We start from the raw sequence: 21,862 nt of genomic DNA, 5'->3' as shown, positions 1-21,862 counted from the left end.
TGAGTTTGTCGGTCACACTATTTGCGATGGCTCCGTAGTTTAATAAAAATACATCGTTTTATAAATGACAGGTCGGTGGGCATAACTATCGTATACAAATATAATGACAGGTCCATAGGCATAGCTATCGTAAAAACAATAAAATGACAGGTCCATGCCCTGGTGCCTACTGTGGACGATCTCCTTTGGGAAATGACACCTGGAGCAGTTGCGGGGTTTGTCCCCGAGGATCCCGGGTGAGTAGCCAATTCGCTGTCCCGGCAGAACCTAGCCGGCTTTAATTAGTCGTCTTGCATCCGCCCACAGGTGAACCAAAGCTACGCTTGCTCTCCCTGCCGCGACGAATTAACCACGTACTCTTGGCTCTATCTAGGATTTATGACCATGCTACCGCTTATGATGCACTGCTTCTTTATCGATATGGACGCCAAGGATCGCAAGTAAGCGGAATCAAACATTACCCATTTAATAGAATTGTTACTTATTGATTATACTTAGGTTTTCCCGAAAGCAGCTGATCCTTACGGCTAGTGCCTTTGTTGAGGTTGCCTTGTCTGCCATCCTGGCCACTTTGTTCATGGAGCCCATGTGGGAGCTACGCCTTTACGCCTGCGATGTCCGGAAACTTACCGACTGGTACACCTTGTTCTACAATCCCAGTCCTAATTATGAGGCAAGGGTCTACTGCACCCAGGAGGCAGTATACCCATTGTAAGATTCTTACGAACTGCAGTCTTTGTTTGATTGTTAAACTTACTTGAGTTGCAATTCCCTAGGCAAACCATTGTGTTGGTCTTCTACTTTTTGTGTCTGGTGAATATGTTTCTCATCCGCCCACTAGTCAGCAAAGTAATGGATGTGGGGGGCAGGAGCAAAGCGCCCATTTACTCTGCCCTATACTTCCTGCCCCTCCTCACTTTTATCCATGCATTAGCATGTGGGTTGATCTGTGAGTATTACATTTTCTATTTATTAATGACTGGTTTTGATGCGCTGTTTCCTTTTTAGATTATTCGTTTCCCTACCTTAGCGTGGCCATTTCAATGATAGCTAATGCTATCCATTATTCCTTGAAACTAGACCAAACCCTGAAGGCATTGGTTCACTCTTCGGTTTGCGAGCTGAAAAATGTGGTTATTATAGGTAGAAAATACCACATTGTCCATGATATAAATATTAAAAGGTCTTATTTTATAGCTGTTCACTGGATGCTGTTGGCCTACGGCATCACATCTCTAAACTACCACTATGCATTTATGTGCTTGGTGCCTTTTCCCACTCTCTTCTATATCCTGACCGTGCGCTTCACGGATCCGGGCGAATTTCGCGAGCTGGAGTCGAGAATTTGATGCGGAAACGTGAAAATGCGATTTTATTACGCCCGAGAAACTCGACGACCGACTGTTGTTATCTATGTGTAGTGTGCGCGTCGCTTAATTTATTTACATTTAGTGCGTAGTTTAGAGTCAGACCTATTCCGATTTCTCATACTTTTGCCGAGCTCGTTCATATGTAATTTGGTCTTTCAGATGGAATGGTTCTGTCAGTCCCTTCTAATGAAGGTATCTTAACTTATTTAGCAAAACATCGCAAAAATATTGTGAAAATAGAACTCGGAACAGGTCCTTTAGTGTAATCGTCGTATAGCCTTATTCCATTCATCGTTCTTTTCGTTTTAATTATATTTCACATTAATTATACACATATAGTAATATTAAATACAAATCATCAGTTTCCCATCTCTAAAATAGTTTTTACACAATATATATTGCTACATATTGAATTTGGATGCCGCAATTTGTTCACGTTCAGATCCTTCGTTCCGCACGCCGCTCCTGGGCGGTCATGTTTCAGTATGTGAATTCTGGGGCATCTTAGTCATCGTCGTAATATTCCCGTACCACAAGCCGTAGAAAAGGATAAAAATCAAGGGACAGGGTGCAATGTACGAGGAGCGGAGTACAAACAAAAGCAATACCAGCCAAGATAATAGAAAATGTGGTTAACTCAAGTATGTTTGTTTATGTTTTTTCTGAAGGATGAGAGTTTTCTGTGCCTGTTTTTGGAGTGGCGTCTGTTTCCTAAATCGTCTATTCCGATGTCGTAGGTTCGTTTGCGAACTTGTTGCGCTCTTCGAGGAATTTCCTTAAGCGGCGCTTCCTTAGCTCCCCCAGTTCCGATGAGTCCTCCTCGATGACGTTATCGGAGTTGGGAAGGCTGACCGCCTCCGTGGTTGTCGATGGCACATCATCCTCTTCGGCATCTGCACCCAGATCCTCAATGGTTACCTTCTCTGCGGGCAGAGGAGCATCCATTGCAGTAGCTGCATTCGGAGTAACCTGATGAGCCTCTAATTGGGCCATGGCCGTTGCCGAGGTACTGGGCTTGTCGTACACTCCTGATCCAGCATTTTCACCTGCATTTGATACTGGAACAGATAAAGCTGCCGTTGTTGCTGGCTGAGCCGGAGTAAGCTGTAAACGCGCAGCCAAACTCTGGTACTGGGACATCATTATTCCCGCCGAATCAAGCATTAGGTTTATATTTTGCAGCAACTATTATTGAAATACGTGTAAAATTACTTTAAATTTTTCATCCCCAATAAAAACCTCACCTTTAGGCGCTGCTCAATATGCTCCCGCTGGTGTCCCTCCATGGCGCGCAGTTCCTCGTCTGTAAACTTGGTCAGGTCGTGCGGTATCGGCGGGAGGGGAGAGAAGTAGCCAAACTGGGGAGGCATCATAAAAGGCGAAAGCATGGGCATAACTGGTGGAGGAGGCATCGAGAGACCGGCCAAATTAGGCAACCCGGCTGAAGTAGAATGGTGATGATCGACATCTTTTTTTGATTAGACTACGATTTCTATACTTACGATTGTCCCCAAAAAGATCTGCGAAGCTGGGCGGCAAGGCCTGACCTCCTGCTAACGGGATGTTCGCGCGAGCCTGATTGCCATCAATTCCGGCAGCTGGTGCCGGAGGAGGTACACCACCCGCAGGTTGAGCACCATCTGCAGCCGGAGCAACATTTCCAACGGCGGCTGCATCATCCCCTGCCCGTGGCATCGCTGTGGAATTTACGGCCGGAGTGCGCAGAATGTTCAGACGGCATGTGGGACAGGTCTGCTGGCGCTGGAACCATGAGCGTAGACACGTGGTGTGGAAGATGTGACCGCAGGGTAGTTTCTTTGAGTGATTAATCATGTCCTCGCGGCAAATTATACAGATGTTATCCGACTGACGCAGCTCCTCAGGCGTAGCGTTAGGATATAGGGTATTCATGTTGCGAATGGCCCGGCGGGACATTATGACATCGTTCAGGGCCTTACGGAAGTTGCGAATGGTGAAGAACATAGGCCGGAACACGAACATGGGCAACGCATAAATCTTGGCCATGATCACCACAAACAGTATGTAGAGCACTACTTTGATGAGTCCAATAACAAGCTCCGTGTAAAGCAGAAACACCGCCTTGTTCTCCCAGGGCGTGTCTGTGCGCATCTCCGCGGCGTGAAGCACGTACTTAATGGCCGTACTGGCGATTACTGTCAGGAGAATGGCGTACTCAAAGCCAAAGACCAGCTGCACGGTTGGTCCGCGGACCAAAGTCGAGTTGTAGGCATGTATTAACAGAACGTAGTCAAGAATGCCTAACATGGTGAGTAGACTTCCCACGCGAATATGGAAAAGCCAACCCAGAACGGGCGACCTCTCCATCTGTTGTGGACATAAATATTATAAACGATTGGTATATATATATAGAGCTTATTAGCTTACAAAGTCTACCCGCTCCTCGGCTAACCAATGGAATGATTTGAGAAATATCAGGACTGTGAACAGGGCAACAAAGCGCGGATTAAAGTCATCCCGGAATACGGTGAATGCCAAGCAGGTCTCCGTAAGAGCGTACCAAAACCGCTCTAGTAGGTGTTCGAACTCGGCAGCACGCAGCGTGCCAAGGAAGATCTGGCAAAGTATACAGGTTAATGTGAGTTTAAGGAAGTGTTTTTAGAAGTATCAACCTTGCGAAGAAGTTTTCCAAACATAAAGACAATCACAAAGAATTGTATGTAGATGACCTGGAAAATAAATAAAAATGTATACTGGGTTGAGCTAAAGTATATGGACTACCCACCGCCATGGACGCGTTTGACTTGGTAATAAAAACTACCGCCGGATAGAACTGTTGCTTTTGATAATAGGCATTTCCGATTACTGCGCTAGTCAGCGCCATGCAAACAGAGGAGATGAGCAGCTGCATGATGCCGCTCGAGGTCGCCAGGGCCGCCAGCTGGCTGATGGACTCCAGGAATATGTTAATTTTGGCCGGGATCTCTGCCTGCCCCCACTCCACATACAATGATGTAGCTATCGAAATCGGATTCACTCGGGGCTCTCTGTCGTCTGAAACCGAAAATATCGCCTTTGCTAGTTGACGCTGGAATTTAGCCGGGTTTTGTTAGCCAAACGAAGTTGTTTGCCTTGCCATCGAGATTTCCTACCCTGGAAACGGAAGGAGTTGCTCTATTAGGGCGTATTAATATTTTTATTTTTAACTACCGATAATTACACGTAGTACGAACATTCAGTGTTACCAGAACGTAAAATGTTTATATCGATGTTTCTAGATATCTGAAAGCATCGATAGCATCTATAGAACAATCGATTATTTTCACAGCTTGCAGTCACGGCTTACCAATTTTGGCGTATAAGTTTAAGTTCGGCAAAGTTTTACGGAATTTTATTCGTCGATATTCGTCGCCCTATAATTAGGTATTTTGGGTGAACTAAAAGAGCTTACTTAACTTTGCAATAAAAATAATATCCAGCCAAATTGTTTCATATTTCACCATCCTGCAATCACCGCCGCAAATTTTAAAATTATAAAACTGTCCTGGTCACACTATAAACATTCTTATCAGAGACCGGTCAAAGAAGAAGAACGATACCAATTGAATTTTAAATAGTCGGTAAATTGTAATTTAACAGTTCTTAACAAACTGGCACAGAAGTCAGTTAGTGCCAACTACGATGGGGAGGCTTTGGTTTCTAGTCGCCTACCTGTTGTTCAGCAATCTGCAGATCCAAATAAGTTTCGCCACCGAAGATGGATTTATTTTGAATATGAATCCCGATGACTCCAAGGAATATCCTTTGTTTAAGTACGAAGGGGTCAAAATTCCTGTGCCTACCACTGGCTTATTGTATCCCAGGGAATCGGAGTCTCGCGAGGTGCTCCGCTTAGATGGCCTATGGAAGATGGTAATAAGTGACCCAGGAGATCCCCTTCAAGGAATAAGGGAGAAGTGGTTTCAGAATACACTGAGAAAGATCGGAAGGGAGATTATTCCAATGCCGGTACCCGCCTCCTACAATGACATAACCACGGACGATTTGCGCGATCACGTAGGCACCGTTTGGTATGAGCGGACTTTCTTTGTGCCCCGGTCTTGGAAAGGGAAGCAACGCACCTGGCTGCGTTTCAGTAGCGTTCACTACTCAGCTGTGGCTTGGATCAATGGCAGAAACGCCACCAGTCACTCAATAGGCCACTTGCCCTTCGAGGCGGAGATTTCGGAATTGCTCAGTTTTGGCGCTGAGAACAGAATCACAGTAATGTGTGACAACCGCTTAAGCAATCGCACCATTCCCCAGGGCTCGGTTAGCAAAGTGGCCACGGATTTTGGCACTGTGCCCGTCCAGAGTTATACCTTCGACTTTTTCAACTATGCAGGAATACAAAGGAGTGTTCACTTATACACGACTCCCCTGCTGTATATCAGCGATTTGGAGGTAACAACCCAACTAACTGCCAAGGGAATTGGTCGCATAGACTACCGGGTCTGGCTGAATGGCAGCAAAGAGAGTCTCGGCATTAGGCCCACTCATCTTCTAGTTCAACTTAGAGACAGGGATGGACACGTAGCCGCTCAGCAGGTCAACAAGGCAGTCTACCATGGCACCCTGCTGGTGCCGAACGTCAAGCCCTGGTGGCCATACTTAATGCACCCTGATCCCGGTTACCTCTATGATCTTCAGTTTGACCTCTTTGCGGCCAGCGACGAGGAGATAAAGGCGAATGCCCCACAGGATGTCTACCGCTTGCCAGTCGGCATACGCAGTTTAGCTTGGAACAACGAAAGTCTGCTGCTCAATGGAAAACCGCTCTATTTACGGGGATTTGGACGCCACGAAGATTCCGATGTGGGCTCGTTTCCTTAGAAATTCTAGTCAATGACGAATTTCAGTATTCCTTTTTTAGATCCGCGGCAAGGGACTGGACAATGTCCTCCTGGCCCGTGACTTCTCCCTACTGAAATGGATTGGGGCCAACGCTTACCGGACCTCGCACTATCCCTATTCCGAGGAGTCCATGCAATTTGCCGACCAGCATGGGATTATGATTATCGATGAGTGCCCTGCCGTCAACATTGACGTGTTCGAACCACAGCTATTGGAGCACCACATGTCTTCGCTGGAGCAACTGATTCACAGGGATAGAAACCACCCAAGCGTTGTTGCCTGGTCCGTGGCCAATGAGCCGAGATCCCACAAGCAGGGAGCTCTTAAATACTTTGAGTAGGTAGAAAGTGAACCTAATAAGTATAAGCTAATGCGCATCCATTGCCTGTAGATCCCTGGTAAACTACACGAGGGACATTTCTCACGGTCGTCCCCTCACAGCGGCAATTAATGCAAGCCCTTCAACTTGCCACTTGGCGCAGTTCCTGGACATTGTGGGCTTCAATCGCTATAACTCATGGTATCAAAACTCGGGACGCACTGATATGATTGTTAATCTTCTAACGACAGAGGCACAAAGTTGGCGCGATAAGTTCGGAAAGCCAGTGATCCAGTTTGAGTACGGAGGCGACACAATGGAGGGCATGCATTCGGTAAGGGGTTCTGACCACACTTTCCTTAAATATCTTCTAATTAATTAGAAAACTTGTAGCTCCCCGCCTTTATTTGGTCCGAAGAGTACCAGGTCGAGCTTTTCTCCCGGCACTTTAAGGCTTTTGACGAGCTCCGCGAGCGGAAGTGGTTTATTGGAGAGTTCGTTTGGAACTTTGCCGATTTCCGGACCGCGCAAAGTGGGTTTTGCCTTTTCCCCGGTCATAAGTTTTAATAATATGAGTATCTTTTTTAGCCATTACACGAGTCGGCGGTAACAAGAAGGGTGTCTTTACCAGGAACCGGCAGCCCAAAGAAGTGGCGCATATTCTTAGGTGGCGGTACTTTGCTTTAGCCAAAGAGTTGGATCAGTGTATTGTGCCTGAGGATCTAAATCTATACATTTCTAAGCCCATCCATAGCGAACTCTAGATACAGATTCATATATTTACACAGATACGCACAAAGTGAGCTTTAAACACTAATTTAAACACAATTATATTATATATTTAGATGCTCGTTATCTACCAAAAACTATAAATGTACCTATAGCCAAATGGTTATAAGTTTATTAACTTGTATTAACAACGTTTTCAGTAAATCTAAACAGAAAATACTTTTCATGGGTCATGTAGTACTAAATGCATCCATACACCTACGTATTAGCACTTCGCTGATATTTTCATTGGCTTTGTCATGGCCAACCCGTTTTGGTAAGACCTCTCGACGGCAAACCTAATTAACTCATTTAGGCCCCCTCGTAAAACCATTTATATTTTCTGCTTTGCCACTTTACGTGTTTTGGCAAAAGGAAAACAAAATAACAAAATTAGACGCACAGTGGGGCATCTCCATGGCCAGAAAGAAGATGAGTTGGCCGTGCGAAATCGTGGCATAATTAAGGTAGGCAAATGAGCCAGCCGCTCCACAGCGATCTTCGATCTGTTATTGACCATTCCTCTCCCGCTGGCTACGCTTTTGAACTTTTACTTTCACCACCACCTCGAGAATGATGCACCGAGATGACCACATGGCGAGTGGTCAACTGGTCAGACCGTTTGGTGTGTAAGGCATTGCACAAGGTAAATCATCGCGGAACCGCCGAGGATGTGGATTTTTGCATAAGCCAACCGCATGGTTAGCACCCAAAGGCTAAAGTTGGCTGCAGAATGCCACCATGGATGTGTCTTTTTTTGCGGAAAACAGACGTGGGGCCCAGACATAGACACAGTCATCGACACCAGTCCTCCGCCGACTCAGACCGGTCACAGATCCCAGCGGGCCCAGGCGAAAACGTGTCGCGGCAATTTTCCATTCAACGGCAGCTTTTCCATGTACGCCGAGCCATCTTTTGCCGACACTTAAAGAAATATAAGCTAATAGCTTTTCAACATAATGGGTATTGAAATTTTATAATAACTTCTTGTACGCTGACTTATCCATCCTGAATCGTGGAATTCTATAGTTCCAAACTTACACTTTTCTGTTATTTTTCAATAAATACCAGCACATTAAAAAATCGGTTTCGATTTTCTTTGAGTGTCTAATATTGCTATTGCCCATTTTGTCGGTTCGCATTGCACATGCACTGCATTTGCTACACCACCACCTCCCATCTCCACCAGGTCTGCTCATCTGCCCGAAAGCCGGCTCCATGCTCCATGTTCCAAGTTCCATGCACCAACTGCGACGTCGGGCTCCTGTCTCGGTCTCCGCGCTTGACTTACATAAAGCGAGGAGCACCTCGCACATCGAAAACCAGTTTCTGCCCGCGACGAGGAAACGGCAGAGGCGGCACTTGGTCCAGGTGATGTGTACTGGGCTCGTAGATGACGCAGAGAAGAAGAGGAATGGAAAAGACCACTCTTGATCATCCAATGGTAGTGGTGGATGGTACGAGTACTATAAAGCTACACGGTAATTGTAATCAAATAATTATCAATACAGCAAGCAAATGTGGTTTTTCATGGTTTCAATGGCCTTCCAAACGAATTAAATCCTTCTCAAAAAATACATTAAATGTACCGTTGTCATCAGAAGTCTAATTAATAAATACATTTAGCTGTAATGCAATCGGACCAGAGTGATTCCTAATAAACTTTACTATGTTAGTTAATAAATAGACAATTATTTTCCCTGTGTAATATTTTGGTACTGATGCTGCGGTGGGCTCGCTGACTTATGTAATCTGTGAGCAGCCTGTTCGCTGGCCTGGAGGGACCTACAGAGAATGAGCCACCAGAAAACAGCGGCCAAGCACCCGCAAACATTTTGCGGACTCATCTTCATTAGCGCCGCACTAACAACTTTGTCGTACTGGCATTCTCCCTCTGTCATCAATAGGCCGGTATAATCAGTTTTTGCCGCTCCATCAGCCATCAGCCTCATCTGCAAATGTGAAAAATTACTTGTCTTTATCCTTAATCATGTAGGCAGTTTTTGCCCCTCTGTCGATTAGCATATGCCGAATGATGCACCTGAAGAGCTCAGCAGGTGGCTAAGACGAGAACGATGCTAATGGTTAGGTTGCGGATACGCCATGGTTGCTGTGCTTTTTCGTTGCCGAAATGTGAAAATAACGCTGCTGACGCTGAGATAGATTTGAAGGCATGCCATTAAGATTAATTGTGCTTTTATTAATGAGTTAGTAAAAAAAACTAATATTCTTCCTGTAAATGCTTATACTGCTTCGTTGTATCGGGATTACATTTTAAAAGGCGTCTTCAGTAAAGTAAGACAAAATAAAACCAGGCAAAATTATAATTCGAATTCGCAGCGCCTGCAATTGGTTTTCGAGCGGAGGCGTTGGTCATCTGCAAAAGACGAATTGCAAACAAAATCTCGATAGCGAACGCGGCTTGGGTATTCGATTTGAAAATTTACGCGCGTCTGTCAGTTGGCAGCTGTTTGGTTTAAGGGGATTTTATTTTCGTTTCGGCTTTGTTTTGCTATTGTTGGCCCAATTATAGTGTCATAACAATTACGCACGCACACACTGAGCCATAATGAGTCTCAGTTCGAGCCAGACTAAAAAGACTGGGGCAACTGGGAAAGAAAACTGAAGCAAAGAGCGAACGGCGAACGGCGAAGACCAAGAGCCAAAGCCATCGCCATCACTGTCCAAAGCTGACCTAGTGGAAGACGTGTTAATGATGGATATGCTCAGATAGGCCACGATGTATAATAAAGCGTTCATTAATGTTGCAAAAACGCGGCTAAAAATAAGCAAAACTCAAATCACGAAAAACAAAACAAAGACCATGTTAATGAATAAGAAGTTATTATCAAACACCCGCAACTAACTTTATGAGTTTTGTTAGAAATTTGAAAAATTCCAATTTTCATAATGTAAGTCTTGTTACTAAGTCACAATGGGGAAAGGGTTCAGAGAGGGGCGTACTGACCTTATATGGATATTTAAAATTAAAAATAAACTACATTTTCAATTGAATAAATTAAATAAAACCCACTCTTGCAATGACCTTTTCCCGCTACTCCAATTACACGGCCGAAAGTGAAGCCAGACAAAAAGGAATTACGCCATCAATGGGTGAGAGACCTTCGCCGGAATCTCTCGACCACAATAAACCGAATTAACGACAGTGGCAGCCACAGCTGATCGAGAGTTCCGAGCCACGAAAATGATTTAGCGCACTGTCATTCAGTCTGCTGCCTCCGCCATCGAGTGTGAAGTGTTGACTTTCATCTCATTGTTGCCCCAACCCAAAGCCGAGACACAAAATACAAAACACAAAACCCGATCCTATCCACAGACCCAAACTCCAATAGCACATCGTGCCCCAACGCAGGGAGCACACCACGCCACGCAGCAAGTCCTTCACTTGGCAGCGTGAAGGTTTTCCATAGAGCCGAGACGCCCTTAGTACACTCACAAAAAACTCCCTCTGTCGATGCTGAAACCCACAATTAGGCAACATTATAGTTTTAAATACCTTTGGGTGTCTGCTCCCTAAACCTAAAATTCTATAAATTTTCAGATTGTATAGTTTGTAAATATTGTTAATTGAAAACTCTGCACAATTTCTTACCATCTTTGGTGAAATGTTTCCTCTGCATGGAGCCAAAGTCATTGCCGGTTTCGGTCGTCGCGAAAGTGTGTGTCGAGATGTAAATAAACCTCATTTACTCCAATTTACTGCCAGTTTCATTTCCAGTCGAATGCAGTCGTCTTCCCTTTCATTGTGTTTTTAATCGCACCTTTTCAGCCACAATCTGCGACTTCACAGGTGCTCCTCCGGCACAATGGGCTCTCCTGGTCCACCGGGGACTTCTTTCACTTCTGCCAGAATGGGCGCAGATTACTGGTTTTCCAACTTCTTTCGAGGTCAGATGGCTGGTGTAATTGAATCCCTGCCTTCTCCTTCGAAGGTTAAACTTAAACCTTTAACTTTACATTAAGTGAGAGTATTTTAAGCCATAGCTTGAGCTATTTGATTTGTTCCCTTGATGGTTATCATTGAGATATATTGGTATATACATATTCAGACACATATCTGCCAAAGTGTAAAATGCATTTTTTGGGAACTCTTGCCGCACTCATCTAAAAATGAAAACTTAATTTGGCTTCTTGGGAAACGTTAATTATACGCCCCGTGGTGCCAGAGCCCTACTGCTCCACATCGCGATCGCGATCATACGTATTATACGAGCCTCGGCCCCTCATGACTTCCCCCGATTCGCATTTCCCAGCCCATTTCGTAATCTTCGTGCCCATGTGCCCATGTGACGCTGATGCTGATGGATGACGAGCCCAAGCTGCGACTTGCACTTACCCACAATTGAAATGCAACTGCAGTTGGGCAACGGGAAATGCGAACTGCAGTTTCGTCATTGGAGCCATCTCTGGCTCTCTGTTGGCCAAAAGTGTATGTTTTGGTAGCCTTCATGATCCTCTGGGCTGTCCAAAAATATCTGCGGCTGGGTTGTTTACCTTTGGAATCGATTGCGATGGTGGGAAAAATCACTTCCTGGTCCACCACGAATCGAAGGAAAGTGCCAAAGAAAATTTCAAATACCAAAATCGTTAGCGACAGTTTTTTTCGGCCTTTTCTTTTTCTTCTGTCTTTACGTTTCTTTTTTCCATTTGGAAATTTTGTTTTATTGTGAGAAGCGCCAAGCAGCAGAAACAAGTTGCGGACGAAGTTTGGCGATAATGACGTTCCCGAGCGGACGAGTTGGCCCGAAGAGCTGAAGACCCTCGGGTATAAAGAGTGGCTCTGCTGTCCACGGAGATGCATTCAGTCGCTGGTTCCCCACTCGGAAGCAACCAAATTCACTCCACTCTACTCTACTCAACTCTTCCCCCCAACAAACACACTCACCCGACTCGTCGCTATGAACTCCTTCTCAGTGGTAAGTAGCCTACGATCCTGAAGTCCAAAGACCTGATCTTGCAAATCGGTCTTAAACGGATAAAAGACTTTAAGCGGAATTAAAAGCTAAACATCTTCATTTGGACCTAGAAACTAGCTTTTGTTTTCTTTAAACATAAAAGCAACTTTTTATAACAAATAGCAGAAGGATCGCTTTTCTTTCCCGAACTTCAGTCGACCAACTTGGACTATCCACTAACCTCTCGTTCCCTTTCAGTTCTTAGTGTTCGCTCTGGCTGCTTTGGTCGCGGCAGAGCCACCATCTGGATATAACTATCCCCGCGGCGGAGGCGGTGGTGGTGGCGGCGGATTCGGAGGTGGCTTCGGCGGCGGTTTCGGAGGCGGCGGCGGTGGTGGCGGCGGTGGCTACCAGGCTGTGAGCGGCGGCTTCCAGACCTCCGAAGGCCAGAACGTGGATCCCCAGCTCCTTGAGCAGGTTCGTCAAATCCTTCTGAACGAGGAGAGCAAGCAGGGCGGTGGTGGAGGTGGTGGTGGTGGCGGCGGCGGCGGCTATCCTAGTGGCCCGTCTAGCAGCTACGGCCCTCCTTCCACCAGCTACGGAGCACCAGGCATCGGAGGCGGTGGCCGTGTTGTCGGCATCGATCTGGAGGGAGTACGCCAAGCCATTCAGGTGGCCCAGTTCGCCCAGCAGAGCTCCCAGCAGGGAGGTGGTGGCGGTGGATACCCAAGTGCCCCATCCGGATCTTATGGAGCCCCATCGAGGCCCAGCGGCAGCTACGGAGCGCCCTTCTAGATCCCGCAAGGTCTCACATCCAAAAGACACATCTCTCTGCCAAAAATGAATACCGACGGACACACGAAACCGACAAAGACGACACCAACACTATATGAATTTGGGCATCCTGGGCCCAGAAAAGGAACTACCGATCCACTCTGAACCCGAGAAAACTGGTGATCGTTTCCCTTCTTAAGCCCCCTTCCAAAACTCAGCGACTGTACCTCTCAGTTTTCCAACACTCCGTTCCCCCGAGAACCTCAAACCCAATTTCCACTTGAATTTCGGCTCGTACCCTCACGAATCTCGAAATCGGGGCTTCGTTTCGGACTTTTCCCGTAACCTTTGTAAATAGTTATCTCACAGTACACGAATACAAGAGAAACCGAACACGAAAGCCACACACAGTAACACCCACAACACCAAGATGGAAAGATGAAAAGACACCCCAGACAGTGTTATAACGCATTATTAGTTCGTAAGTGTTTTTATTTTATATGAAACAAACAAAGAAACAACAAAAAAATATGAAAACAATAAAAAAAATAGTAAATTTTGTCACCGTTAAATGATCGCATTGTTTTTATTTCGATTTCAACTTCACTGGGGAGTACCTGAGATGAGTTTTCATCTCGCAATACTCGTACATAATTAAGAGCAAGCGACCCCAATTCCGACTACTTACCTTCAACGATGGGGTACTGCAAATCCATTCACATAGACCAATTCCAGTTATCACTGGCCTCATGCGAGTTTATTAAATACCAAGCCAAACATCTTCAGAAATCCTTTCACTTTTCAACTCGATGATGAGGTGGCTTTAACCCCTGCCCTATCCTCACGCGCACTGGGAAAAATCATTGGTTATCCCCTTCGCTTGTTGTAACAGCTTTGCATTTTCTATATAATAAACCAGTGAAGTCTGGGAAATCGCATCTTAGAAACCGTGTTATATAATCTAGAAAGTAATGACATTTTCGATTTCATTTAATATTCGAATCAGTTTTTGGCTGTGTATGGAGCACTCTCGGCTTCAATGGCTGTCGTGCAAGTGCTCGAAATGGAAGATGTAGATGAAGATGGGGATGTGGACGGCAGATGACGCCGGAGGGGAGCTCATTACGCGAATATTGCGACAGATGCAGTCGAGACTCCCTGCCGAATGCAGCAGCTACCGGAGAAGGTGCGGGGGGAGTGATGAGTCGATGGACATCAACTATTACCACAACTGAAGTTGAAGTTGTGGCTCAGAGCTATAAATGAAGTGGAAGCTGGAGGCTGAGGCTGCAGCCACTTAACCAACATTCGGTGACTTTTGGATTGCCCAATTGAGTGCGTGTCGAGGTGGCCATCTGCATGGGTACATATATGGAGGTGCACCCAGATGCCAGTGCACTGGCAGATGAGCCACCAAATAAAGTGGAATCTACCAATTACGGCATCGCAGTCACTGCAGGAATGCCAGCAATCTGTATACTGTCACTTACGACATATGTAATGTAATGCCCTACCTTATTTTTTCTAATAACAATTATAACATGACCGAAAAGTTTCAATCCCATATGTTTCTATTATCTAGTGGATCTAATATTTAATATTAACTTACTTTTAGTATGTTCATGCCTCATAAAGATCATTTATTAAAGATGAAGGAATGTCTCTCTCGCTTCCAACTTATCCACGAAAGAGTCCGAATTGGCGTTTATGACCCTAATCTCGTGCTTACTACTTGAACACATCGTGTAAAATCCAAGTTTGCCATAATTAAGGAAACAGATCTATAAAACCTTTTTATAAAACCCCGCGATAACGATAATAATGATCTTTAGTAAAACACTTGATTCTACTTATCTCTGTTAGTTTTGAAAACTCACTACAAGCCTATAAAGTTTTATCCCAAGCTCTCTCTACCAAGCATCAGTTGGAGTGGTCTTGGTCAGGGCCAAATCTGGAAAACGATGGCCGAGAGAGTTCATCTCGCGTGAACTGCTCCTACGATGACTGGCGAACCTTAGATGACTAGCTGGTTCTAGACAGGATTGTAATGATAATAGCAGAGCAAACAGCTTCGCCTGTTGGGTGACATAACTGACGGATTAATCGCGGCTAAGTGTGGAGCGCTTTTGGTACTCTCAATGTGGGTGCAGAAAGTCAGCCGGGGAATTGACAAAGGGGCTTATTCTAGTAGATAATAATCATCAAGATAAGGTGTACGCGAGAGCGCCGTCGATAGATAATATTTAGAGCAGCAATTTCGGAGATATTCTGGGCTGGGCACAGAACCTTATATAAAGACAATGTGGGCGATGAGATGCGCTTAATCGTGATTCGCCGCTGCCGGAACGAGAAAGTGAAAAATAATTAGTGATTTAAAGATCCTTACGAGATGTCGTCCCTTTCGAACGCCAGTGTTCTGGCAACCGCTGCCACCGTGGTTTCCGATTCCCAGTTCGTTTTTAACACCAATGACTACATAGTGTTTGCTCTGATGCTGAGCATCTCGGCCGCGATCGGAGTTTACTTTGGATTCTTTGCCAAGGGGGAGGACACCACGGAGGAGTACTTGATGGGCGGCAAGCGGATGAAGACGATACCCATAGCCATATCCCTGGTGGCCAGTCAGTTGTCGGCCATTTCCATCATGACCATTCCGGCGGAAATGTACGCATTCGGGATAAATTGGTTTTTCAATGTGGTTTGCATGGTCGTGGTGGTGCCGTTGCTAAACTACGTTGTCATTCCCGTGTTCTACAACAACAACATCACAAACTGTTATGAGGTGATTTTTAAGCATGTTGTTCTAAGGAGGCATTGGGTTTCATGTTCTTTATTCCCAGTACCTGGAGATGCGTTTTTGTCGGGAGGTGCGAGTGATGCAGACCTTCATCTTCATAATGACGATGTTCTTTATGCTGCCCATCTTCATTTTTCTGCCTTCTCTCGCTTTTTCCCAGGGTAGGTGTTCCTTATCTTAGTTAATAGCTTCCCCAGGTGATAATATTTATTGCTTCCTAGTGACGGGATTTAACGTGCACATCATCAACACCGTCATCTGCAGCATCTGCATCTTCTATACCATGTTTGTGAGTGATAACGTTAATGAGATCATTGGACTATGTTATTCCCCCGTTCTCTTCTCTAGGGAGGCATCAAAGCTGTGGTCTGGACCGATGTGATCCAAGCAGCCATCATGGTGGTTTCCGTCGTTCTGGTTGGCGTGATGGGTGCCAACCGGATTGGAGGTCTTTCCGAAGTTCTTCGCATTGCCGGGGAGGGAGGCCGCCTGGATATAAACTACAACTTTGATTTAACCACGCGTTCTACCATCTGGAACATTTTCACATCTGCAACGATCATGTGGTCGGGATATGTGGGTCTGAACCAAAGCTGCGTCCAGAGAATAGTGTCTCTGCCTTCTCTGGGTCACGCCAGGAGGTTAGTGTGTGCATTTTACCATACTTCTATAATAACCAAACATTTTGTCAAACAGATCTCTGGTGCTCTTCGGCTTCGGTTTTATCCTGATCATGTTCTTCAACTGCTTCACGGGCATTGTGATCTACTCTCGCTTCCACGACTGCGATCCCATCCAATCCGGCCATGTTTCCAAAGTGGACAAGATGGTTCCCTACTTCGTTCAGGACACCGTTGGTCACTTGTGGGGCATGCCAGGAGTATTTATTTCGTGCGTGTTTAGTGCTGCCCTCAGCACCCTCTCCGCCAGCATCAATTCCTTGGGTGGAGTGGTCTACTTTGACTACATCAAGCCCCACATTCGGCACACGGAGCACCGTGCCAACGTGATTATGAAGCTGTTCGTTCTCTTCGCTGGAATCTACTGCATTTTTGGTGGAATGGTGGTCGAGAACTTCAACTCCATTCTGCAGGTTATCTATTCGATCGGCGGAGTTAGCTTTGGCTCTACGTGCGGTGTTTTCATGCTGGGAATGCTGGTCCCGAAGTCCCATGGCAGAGTAAGATTAGAGAGTAGAGTTTCTGAAGCCTTTTCATGTCTAATCACTGTAATCCTTTCAGGCTGCCCTAAGTGGAGTTTTGGCTAGCATTGTATGTATGGCCACCATTGTGATTTTGAGCTGGGGACGCAACCACTATGATCCTCTGCCCACCAGCACTGATGGTTGTGCAGCGCCTTCTCTGAACGAAACCACAACCAGCACCACCACAGTGTCTAGCCTGCTTTTGGGTTCCACAACAGAAGCCCCTTTAAAAGATGAAGGCTTTAGCATTCTAGACCTCTCCTTCAACTTGTACACGGTGATGGGCTTCTTTATCACCTGGCTGGTGGCTATTCCTCTAAGTTACATCCTGAAGCCCAGACCCGGTTACAAACTGGACCCGAAGCTCCTGTCTCCGGTTGTGCATCCTTTCGTCCATTACGAGCCGACACCATTGGAGGAACTGAACTTAGAGAAGCCAGAAAAGGCCTGAGCATAAGGAGGTGGCCCTTTACATAAGATATGCTTTATAAGCATAAAGATATTATAAGAACCTCACTCTTAGCAATATGTACTTGGATGGTATAGCTTTATGTTTCTAAAATCGTATAAAAAATGTTAAATATTACTGTCTAGTTATGAAAGTGCTGAATTAAATGTTGCTCTAATTTTGATTAATTAATATCTCCGTGTCACTCATTCTGAAAATCAACCTCTTGAAATGGCTGGGTGACGAAAGGCTTGAGGACTACTCAACAACTTAACCAGCTCTTTGGTACTGCACTAGAAAAGTAGGCAATAAGATCCAATATTCTTAGGTATTGGAAAAATAAAGCCTTGCTATAAAATAAACCAAAACGTGTGGCTTTTCCTTTAAAGGGGTTGGTTATTCTAGTAACGATCTTTTCTGATTGCAAGTGGATTTATCCAGCACGTACCAATCTTATTAGAAGCGAAAAGAACTGCTTATCTGAATGAAAGACTTCAAACATTATTCTAACTTATCACAAGAACTACACACATTAGCCTTGGAGTGACAGTTGATTGAAAGACAAGACCTAAATATAGCCAACTGGTAAACTGAAGCATCAGCGTAAGGTCTTGCGAATTCAAAGCAACAGCGATGCGAATGATCAGCTTAATCAGTTGTGCTGAAGATGACAGCCGGAGTCGTAATTCTTATCGCTGGCATTGGCAAATATTTGGGCCGTAATCGGTGGGCCAACGGTGTTAAGCTGTATACACTCTGGCAAAGGGTCGTATAACAGGTGCCACGCCCCCTGCGAACGTACCAGGAGTATTTGCCAGTGTCAAAAAATTAAATTATGCAAAGATAAACACTGAAAATGGAAAGTTTCAAGCAACGTGAGAAGAGTAAATAGATCTTTCCTAGGAAAGCACCATGTGATGGATGTTTTGGCTTCTGGGCATGATTATACCATTCTGGTCAAGAATTTGCCCTGCATGAAACCTATAAACTAAAGTTCAACTGCAGCTGGGCAAAAGTCACTCTGAATGATTCAAAACATGAAAAACTTATCTAAGGCTTCCCCATCTCGAATAAATTATTTTAAGTCTAAAAGTCCTCTTGGATAAAGTGAAATAGCTTCCAGCTTAACGAAATCCACTTTTTATGGCATCATAAAACTCTAATTTCGGTCTTACTTCTGAAAGAAAGCACATTACATCTAATTTAGGAATTCAGACTTTGTTGTTGATAAGTGTGAGTGCGAACTTTACTTATATTATACCAAAGAGAATCATGATACCTTTCCGAAATAATCAGTCAAGGGTATTTGCATTTACAATTACAATCTGCCTTCATCCTTTCTATCCCTATCAAAGCCCTCCAGAGAATTAGAACTAATGAAGCAATGAACTTCTAACATTGTTGAGTAAACATTTGGCGCAAAAAGTTTTACCTTTACTCGAGAACTAGAGTGTACTACGAGAACTATATGCACTCTTATTAGATGGTAATGATGGACCCGGAGGCCAGGCGCGAAAATAATACAATATAAGCGCGACATGCCAGACAGATAAGTGGAGCACTAAGCTGCCGGGTGATTTACGGGGAAACATCAAGTTCAGATAAGGGGCGCCCCGGGCGGGAGCTATATTTAAGTACAATCCAGGCCACGGCCCGCAAGTTTGCCACCAGCATCCGTGAAATGTGAACCGGTTAGACCGGACAAACCACCTACAAAGAGTTTAAGAACCAGGATCTGCAGATCCACACGACTACTGGCAAGATGTCCACTGCCGCTAATATGGCCAGCGCTTCGCAGGACCTGCGATTTGGACTGACGGACTACGTCGTCTTTGTCATCATGCTTGGAGCGTCGGCGGCAATCGGAGTGTATTTCGGATTCTTTTCCAAGTCCAAAAACACCACCGAGGAGTATCTTCGCGGGGGGAAGAAGATGAAGACCCTTCCCATAGCCATATCTCTAGTGGCCAGGTGAGAGTATAGCGGTGTCCGGCGGTCCCAGCCGGATTTCTCCCGATTCCGTCACAGTTTATCTTTCTTTATTGGCGGCCGTAAAAGCGGGTTGCGTCAGTTTCTTCTTGTGATATAAGTGTTGTGAACTACTGAGGATTATCACAAATCCCGTCATAAAAAACGGAGATCTTAGCATTAACTATGTGATGAACCCCCTTCTATGAAATTCGATTACTAACTTATGATGGTTTTTCCGCTTTCCTCTGCAGTCAGTTGTCCGGCATTGCCATCATGTCCATTCCGGCTGAGAGCTATACCTACGGATTCAACTATATATTCGTGGTTCTGGCCATGATTGCGGTGATTCCTATTCTGATCTACATCATTGTGCCTGTCTTTTACGAAAATAAAGTCTCCAACTGCTATGAGGTAAGTTGATTGATCGAATAATTTGCATATATCAGACTTTTTTTTAGAGAACAAAGAAAAGATCCAACTTTCATAAAAAATACTTAATTCGTTTATAATATAATATTGTCCCTCCTCACATTAGTATCTGGAGATGAGATTTAACAAACGCACAAGGCAGTTGGTGACCGCCACCTTTGTGATGAACTCGTTCCTTATGTTGCCCGTCTACATGTTTATTCCATCTCTTGCTTTTTCCCAAGGTAAGTCCACCCATTACCCCCATCGGTATCCATTCTACTAAAATCTTGCATTGCAGTTACTGGGATGAACATCCATTTGATTAACGTGATGGTCTCCTCCATCTGTATTTTCTACACTATGCTGGGTGGGATCAAGGCTGTGGTTTGGACCGATGTGGTCCAGGGTAGCATCATGCTCCTGTCCGTGGGCGCTGTAGGAGTTTTGGGTACCATCCGATCGGGAGGCATTTCCACTGTTATAGACCACGCCTCTGAAGGTGGCCGTTTCAACTTTGAGTGAGTTTCTTTCATCCAATTCTAGAGAACTATGGATTGTAATCTATTAAACCTTTCAGCTTTGGCTTGGATCCTCGTATACGTATGAGTTTCTGGAGTGCCACCATGGGAGGAATCTTCATGTGGACGGGTCATATTGGCTTGAACCAGAGCTGTGTGCAGCGCATAGTCTCCCTGCCATCGTACTCCCATGCCAAGAAGTAAGAGTTCCGTAAATCAATCCAAAGTGGATCTTACTTTAGAACCCTTTTTAAATATCCCTATTCAGATCCCTGATAATTGCTGGATTTGGATTTTTGATAATAATGTTCTTTAACACTGTCTCGGGAATCATTATGTTTGCCCGCTATTTTAACTGTGATCCGATGATCGCTGGTGTAAGTCCCATGCTAATGCTTAAAGTGATACCTTAAAACTTACTGATGAAATAAAATTCTTACCCCCTTAGTTGGTCAGCAAGCCGGACAAGATGATGCCATTCTTCGTGCAGGACATCATGGGACATCTAGCCGGGATGCCTGGCGTGTTCATCTCCTGCGTGTTCAGTGCCGCCCTCAGCTCACTTTCAGCCACGTTGAACTCCCTCGCCGGAGTGGTTTACTTCGACTACATCAAGCCGCGAATCAATCACACGGAGGCCAAAGCCAATGCGATCATGAAACTGGTCATCGTAGTGATGGGCGGCTACTGCATCCTAGGTGGCTTTATGGTGCAGAACTTCAACTCGATTCTTCAGACGGTGGTCACAATTACGGGCATCAACACGGGTGCAGTGGTGGGGGTGTTCCTTTTGGGAATGTTTGTGCCCCGCTGCAACGCCAAGACGGCTGTCACCAGCATAATCTTCAGTGTGGTGGCTATGATCTGGGTCATCGCCAATGGCCAAATGAACTTCAAATCTGGACTCATCAAGTATGAGGTGCTGCCAAATTCTCTGGACCAGTGTGAGGCCAGGGGTCTTCACATGATTGCGGAAGTGATGTAAGTAGCAACTTTGATATAGTCAGTTTGGAGAGGGTAAACTACTTTCAAATCGATTTCCGGTTCCAGCAACAAGACAGACTTCACGCCCGTCACAGTTAAGCCTCCTACCGGAGCTCCTGTGACCACTGCCTTCCACAGCAACCGTGACTTCTCTCTCTATGACATCTCGTTCTATTGGTACAAGGTCTTGGGTACTGCTCTGATCTTCCTGTGGGCAGTGCCCATGAGCTACATCTGGCGACCAGATAAGAACGAGAAACAGAACCCGAAGCTGTACTCGCCCTTCGTGAGGAAGTTCCTCACTTTGCCTGAAGCAGATCCAGAAGCGGAAGAGGTGCCCCTGCGAGGGTCCAATGGCGGTGAAATTCCCCACCTCCGGATAGAAAAGGAAGCTGGTCTCGAACACTGATTTTCATTAATTGTTTTAGTTATTTATAGACTGAAATATGACCAACACGATTAAGAAACCCAAATAAAATAAAATACAATTAACAAACCTGATGTTCTTGT

At 45.2% G+C, this 21,862-nt stretch overlaps 6 protein-coding genes across 9 annotated transcripts; 5 read left to right on the top strand and 1 right to left on the bottom strand.

The window, feature by feature from the left end:
* Window positions 1-16: 16 nt before the first annotated feature.
* Window positions 17-1,739, top strand: LOC108109385 (JNK1/MAPK8-associated membrane protein). Of its 2 annotated transcripts, none has more exons than XM_017217880.2 (6): window positions 17-236; window positions 307-440; window positions 499-711; window positions 777-949; window positions 1,009-1,143; window positions 1,198-1,739. In XM_017217880.2, the coding sequence occupies exons 1-6, from the start codon at window positions 144-146 to the stop codon at window positions 1,347-1,349; spliced, it is 900 nt and encodes a 299-aa protein (XP_017073369.1). In that variant the 5' UTR covers window positions 17-143; the 3' UTR covers window positions 1,350-1,739. The 2 variants fall into 2 exon arrangements, with proteins under 2 accessions (XP_017073369.1, XP_017073370.1); XM_017217881.2 differs by having other exon boundaries at window positions 210-236; window positions 374-440.
* On the bottom strand, window positions 1,597-4,613 carry LOC108109383 (E3 ubiquitin-protein ligase HRD1). Of its 3 annotated transcripts, none has more exons than XM_017217878.2 (7): window positions 4,570-4,613; window positions 4,135-4,502; window positions 4,022-4,078; window positions 3,777-3,965; window positions 2,873-3,716; window positions 2,615-2,811; window positions 1,597-2,555 (listed from the first exon to the last, which is right to left on the bottom strand). In XM_017217878.2, exons 2-7 carry the CDS (start codon window positions 4,258-4,260, stop codon window positions 2,091-2,093), a joined length of 1,878 nt encoding a protein of 625 aa, XP_017073367.1. In that variant the 5' UTR covers window positions 4,261-4,502; window positions 4,570-4,613; the 3' UTR covers window positions 1,597-2,090. The 3 variants fall into 3 exon arrangements, with proteins under 3 accessions (XP_017073367.1, XP_017073366.1, XP_017073368.1); XM_017217877.2 differs by having other exon boundaries at window positions 4,560-4,596; XM_017217879.2 differs by having other exon boundaries at window positions 2,615-2,766; window positions 4,560-4,596.
* Window positions 4,614-4,933: 320 nt separating this feature from the next.
* Window positions 4,934-7,509, top strand: LOC108109397 (beta-glucuronidase). The gene is made up of 5 exons (XM_017217895.2): window positions 4,934-6,203; window positions 6,262-6,578; window positions 6,634-6,895; window positions 6,955-7,093; window positions 7,150-7,509. Exons 1-5 carry the CDS (start codon window positions 5,031-5,033, stop codon window positions 7,323-7,325), a joined length of 2,067 nt encoding a protein of 688 aa, XP_017073384.1. The 5' UTR covers window positions 4,934-5,030; the 3' UTR covers window positions 7,326-7,509.
* A 4,650-nt stretch (window positions 7,510-12,159) lies between these two features.
* On the top strand, window positions 12,160-13,578 carry LOC108109349 (ATP-dependent RNA helicase A). Its single transcript, XM_017217809.2, has 2 exons — window positions 12,160-12,266; window positions 12,504-13,578. Exons 1-2 carry the CDS (start codon window positions 12,249-12,251, stop codon window positions 13,038-13,040), a joined length of 555 nt encoding a protein of 184 aa, XP_017073298.1. The 5' UTR covers window positions 12,160-12,248; the 3' UTR covers window positions 13,041-13,578.
* Window positions 13,579-15,357: 1,779 nt separating this feature from the next.
* Window positions 15,358-17,660, top strand: LOC108109399 (sodium-coupled monocarboxylate transporter 2). The gene is made up of 6 exons (XM_017217897.2): window positions 15,358-15,801; window positions 15,860-15,977; window positions 16,038-16,105; window positions 16,165-16,457; window positions 16,513-16,996; window positions 17,058-17,660. Exons 1-6 carry the CDS (start codon window positions 15,409-15,411, stop codon window positions 17,469-17,471), a joined length of 1,770 nt encoding a protein of 589 aa, XP_017073386.1. The 5' UTR covers window positions 15,358-15,408; the 3' UTR covers window positions 17,472-17,660.
* A 1,489-nt stretch (window positions 17,661-19,149) lies between these two features.
* Window positions 19,150-21,842, top strand: LOC108109348 (sodium-coupled monocarboxylate transporter 2). Its single transcript, XM_017217808.2, has 8 exons — window positions 19,150-19,439; window positions 19,691-19,850; window positions 19,975-20,092; window positions 20,149-20,368; window positions 20,428-20,568; window positions 20,637-20,745; window positions 20,817-21,349; window positions 21,419-21,842. Exons 1-8 carry the CDS (start codon window positions 19,231-19,233, stop codon window positions 21,759-21,761), a joined length of 1,833 nt encoding a protein of 610 aa, XP_017073297.2. The 5' UTR covers window positions 19,150-19,230; the 3' UTR covers window positions 21,762-21,842.
* Window positions 21,843-21,862: the final 20 nt, after the last annotated feature.

This window comes from Drosophila eugracilis, unplaced genomic scaffold, assembly GCF_018153835.1.
Source record: "Drosophila eugracilis isolate 14026-0451.02 unplaced genomic scaffold, ASM1815383v1 contig_1101, whole genome shotgun sequence".
Classification (NCBI taxonomy): domain Eukaryota; kingdom Metazoa; phylum Arthropoda; class Insecta; order Diptera; family Drosophilidae; genus Drosophila; species Drosophila eugracilis.
Note: the sequence above shows the minus strand (reverse complement) of the source record. Positions and strands in the feature narration are given on the sequence as shown.

Coding starts and splice junctions, on each gene's coding strand:
- LOC108109385 (XM_017217880.2), top strand. CDS start 144: ATGACAGGTCCATGCCCTGGTGCCTACTGTGGACGATCTCCTTTGGGA. Junction 237..306: donor TTTGTCCCCGAGGATCCCGG/GTGAGTAGCCAA, acceptor ATCCGCCCACAG/GTGAACCAAAGCTACGCTTG. Junction 441..498: donor ATGGACGCCAAGGATCGCAA/GTAAGCGGAATC, acceptor GATTATACTTAG/GTTTTCCCGAAAGCAGCTGA.
- LOC108109383 (XM_017217878.2), bottom strand. CDS start 4,260: ATGCAGCTGCTCATCTCCTCTGTTTGCATGGCGCTGACTAGCGCAGTA. Junction 3,966..4,021: donor TTGGAAAACTTCTTCGCAAG/GTTGATACTTCT, acceptor ATACTTTGCCAG/ATCTTCCTTGGCACGCTGCG. Junction 2,812..2,872: donor AGATCTTTTTGGGGACAATC/GTAAGTATAGAA, acceptor ATTCTACTTCAG/CCGGGTTGCCTAATTTGGCC.
- LOC108109397 (XM_017217895.2), top strand. CDS start 5,031: ATGGGGAGGCTTTGGTTTCTAGTCGCCTACCTGTTGTTCAGCAATCTG. Junction 6,579..6,633: donor GGAGCTCTTAAATACTTTGA/GTAGGTAGAAAG, acceptor CATTGCCTGTAG/ATCCCTGGTAAACTACACGA. Junction 6,896..6,954: donor CAATGGAGGGCATGCATTCG/GTAAGGGGTTCT, acceptor GAAAACTTGTAG/CTCCCCGCCTTTATTTGGTC.
- LOC108109399 (XM_017217897.2), top strand. CDS start 15,409: ATGTCGTCCCTTTCGAACGCCAGTGTTCTGGCAACCGCTGCCACCGTG. Junction 15,802..15,859: donor ACATCACAAACTGTTATGAG/GTGATTTTTAAG, acceptor CTTTATTCCCAG/TACCTGGAGATGCGTTTTTG. Junction 15,978..16,037: donor TTCTCTCGCTTTTTCCCAGG/GTAGGTGTTCCT, acceptor ATTGCTTCCTAG/TGACGGGATTTAACGTGCAC.
- LOC108109348 (XM_017217808.2), top strand. CDS start 19,231: ATGTCCACTGCCGCTAATATGGCCAGCGCTTCGCAGGACCTGCGATTT. Junction 19,440..19,690: donor GCCATATCTCTAGTGGCCAG/GTGAGAGTATAG, acceptor TTTCCTCTGCAG/TCAGTTGTCCGGCATTGCCA. Junction 20,569..20,636: donor TCGTACTCCCATGCCAAGAA/GTAAGAGTTCCG, acceptor ATCCCTATTCAG/ATCCCTGATAATTGCTGGAT.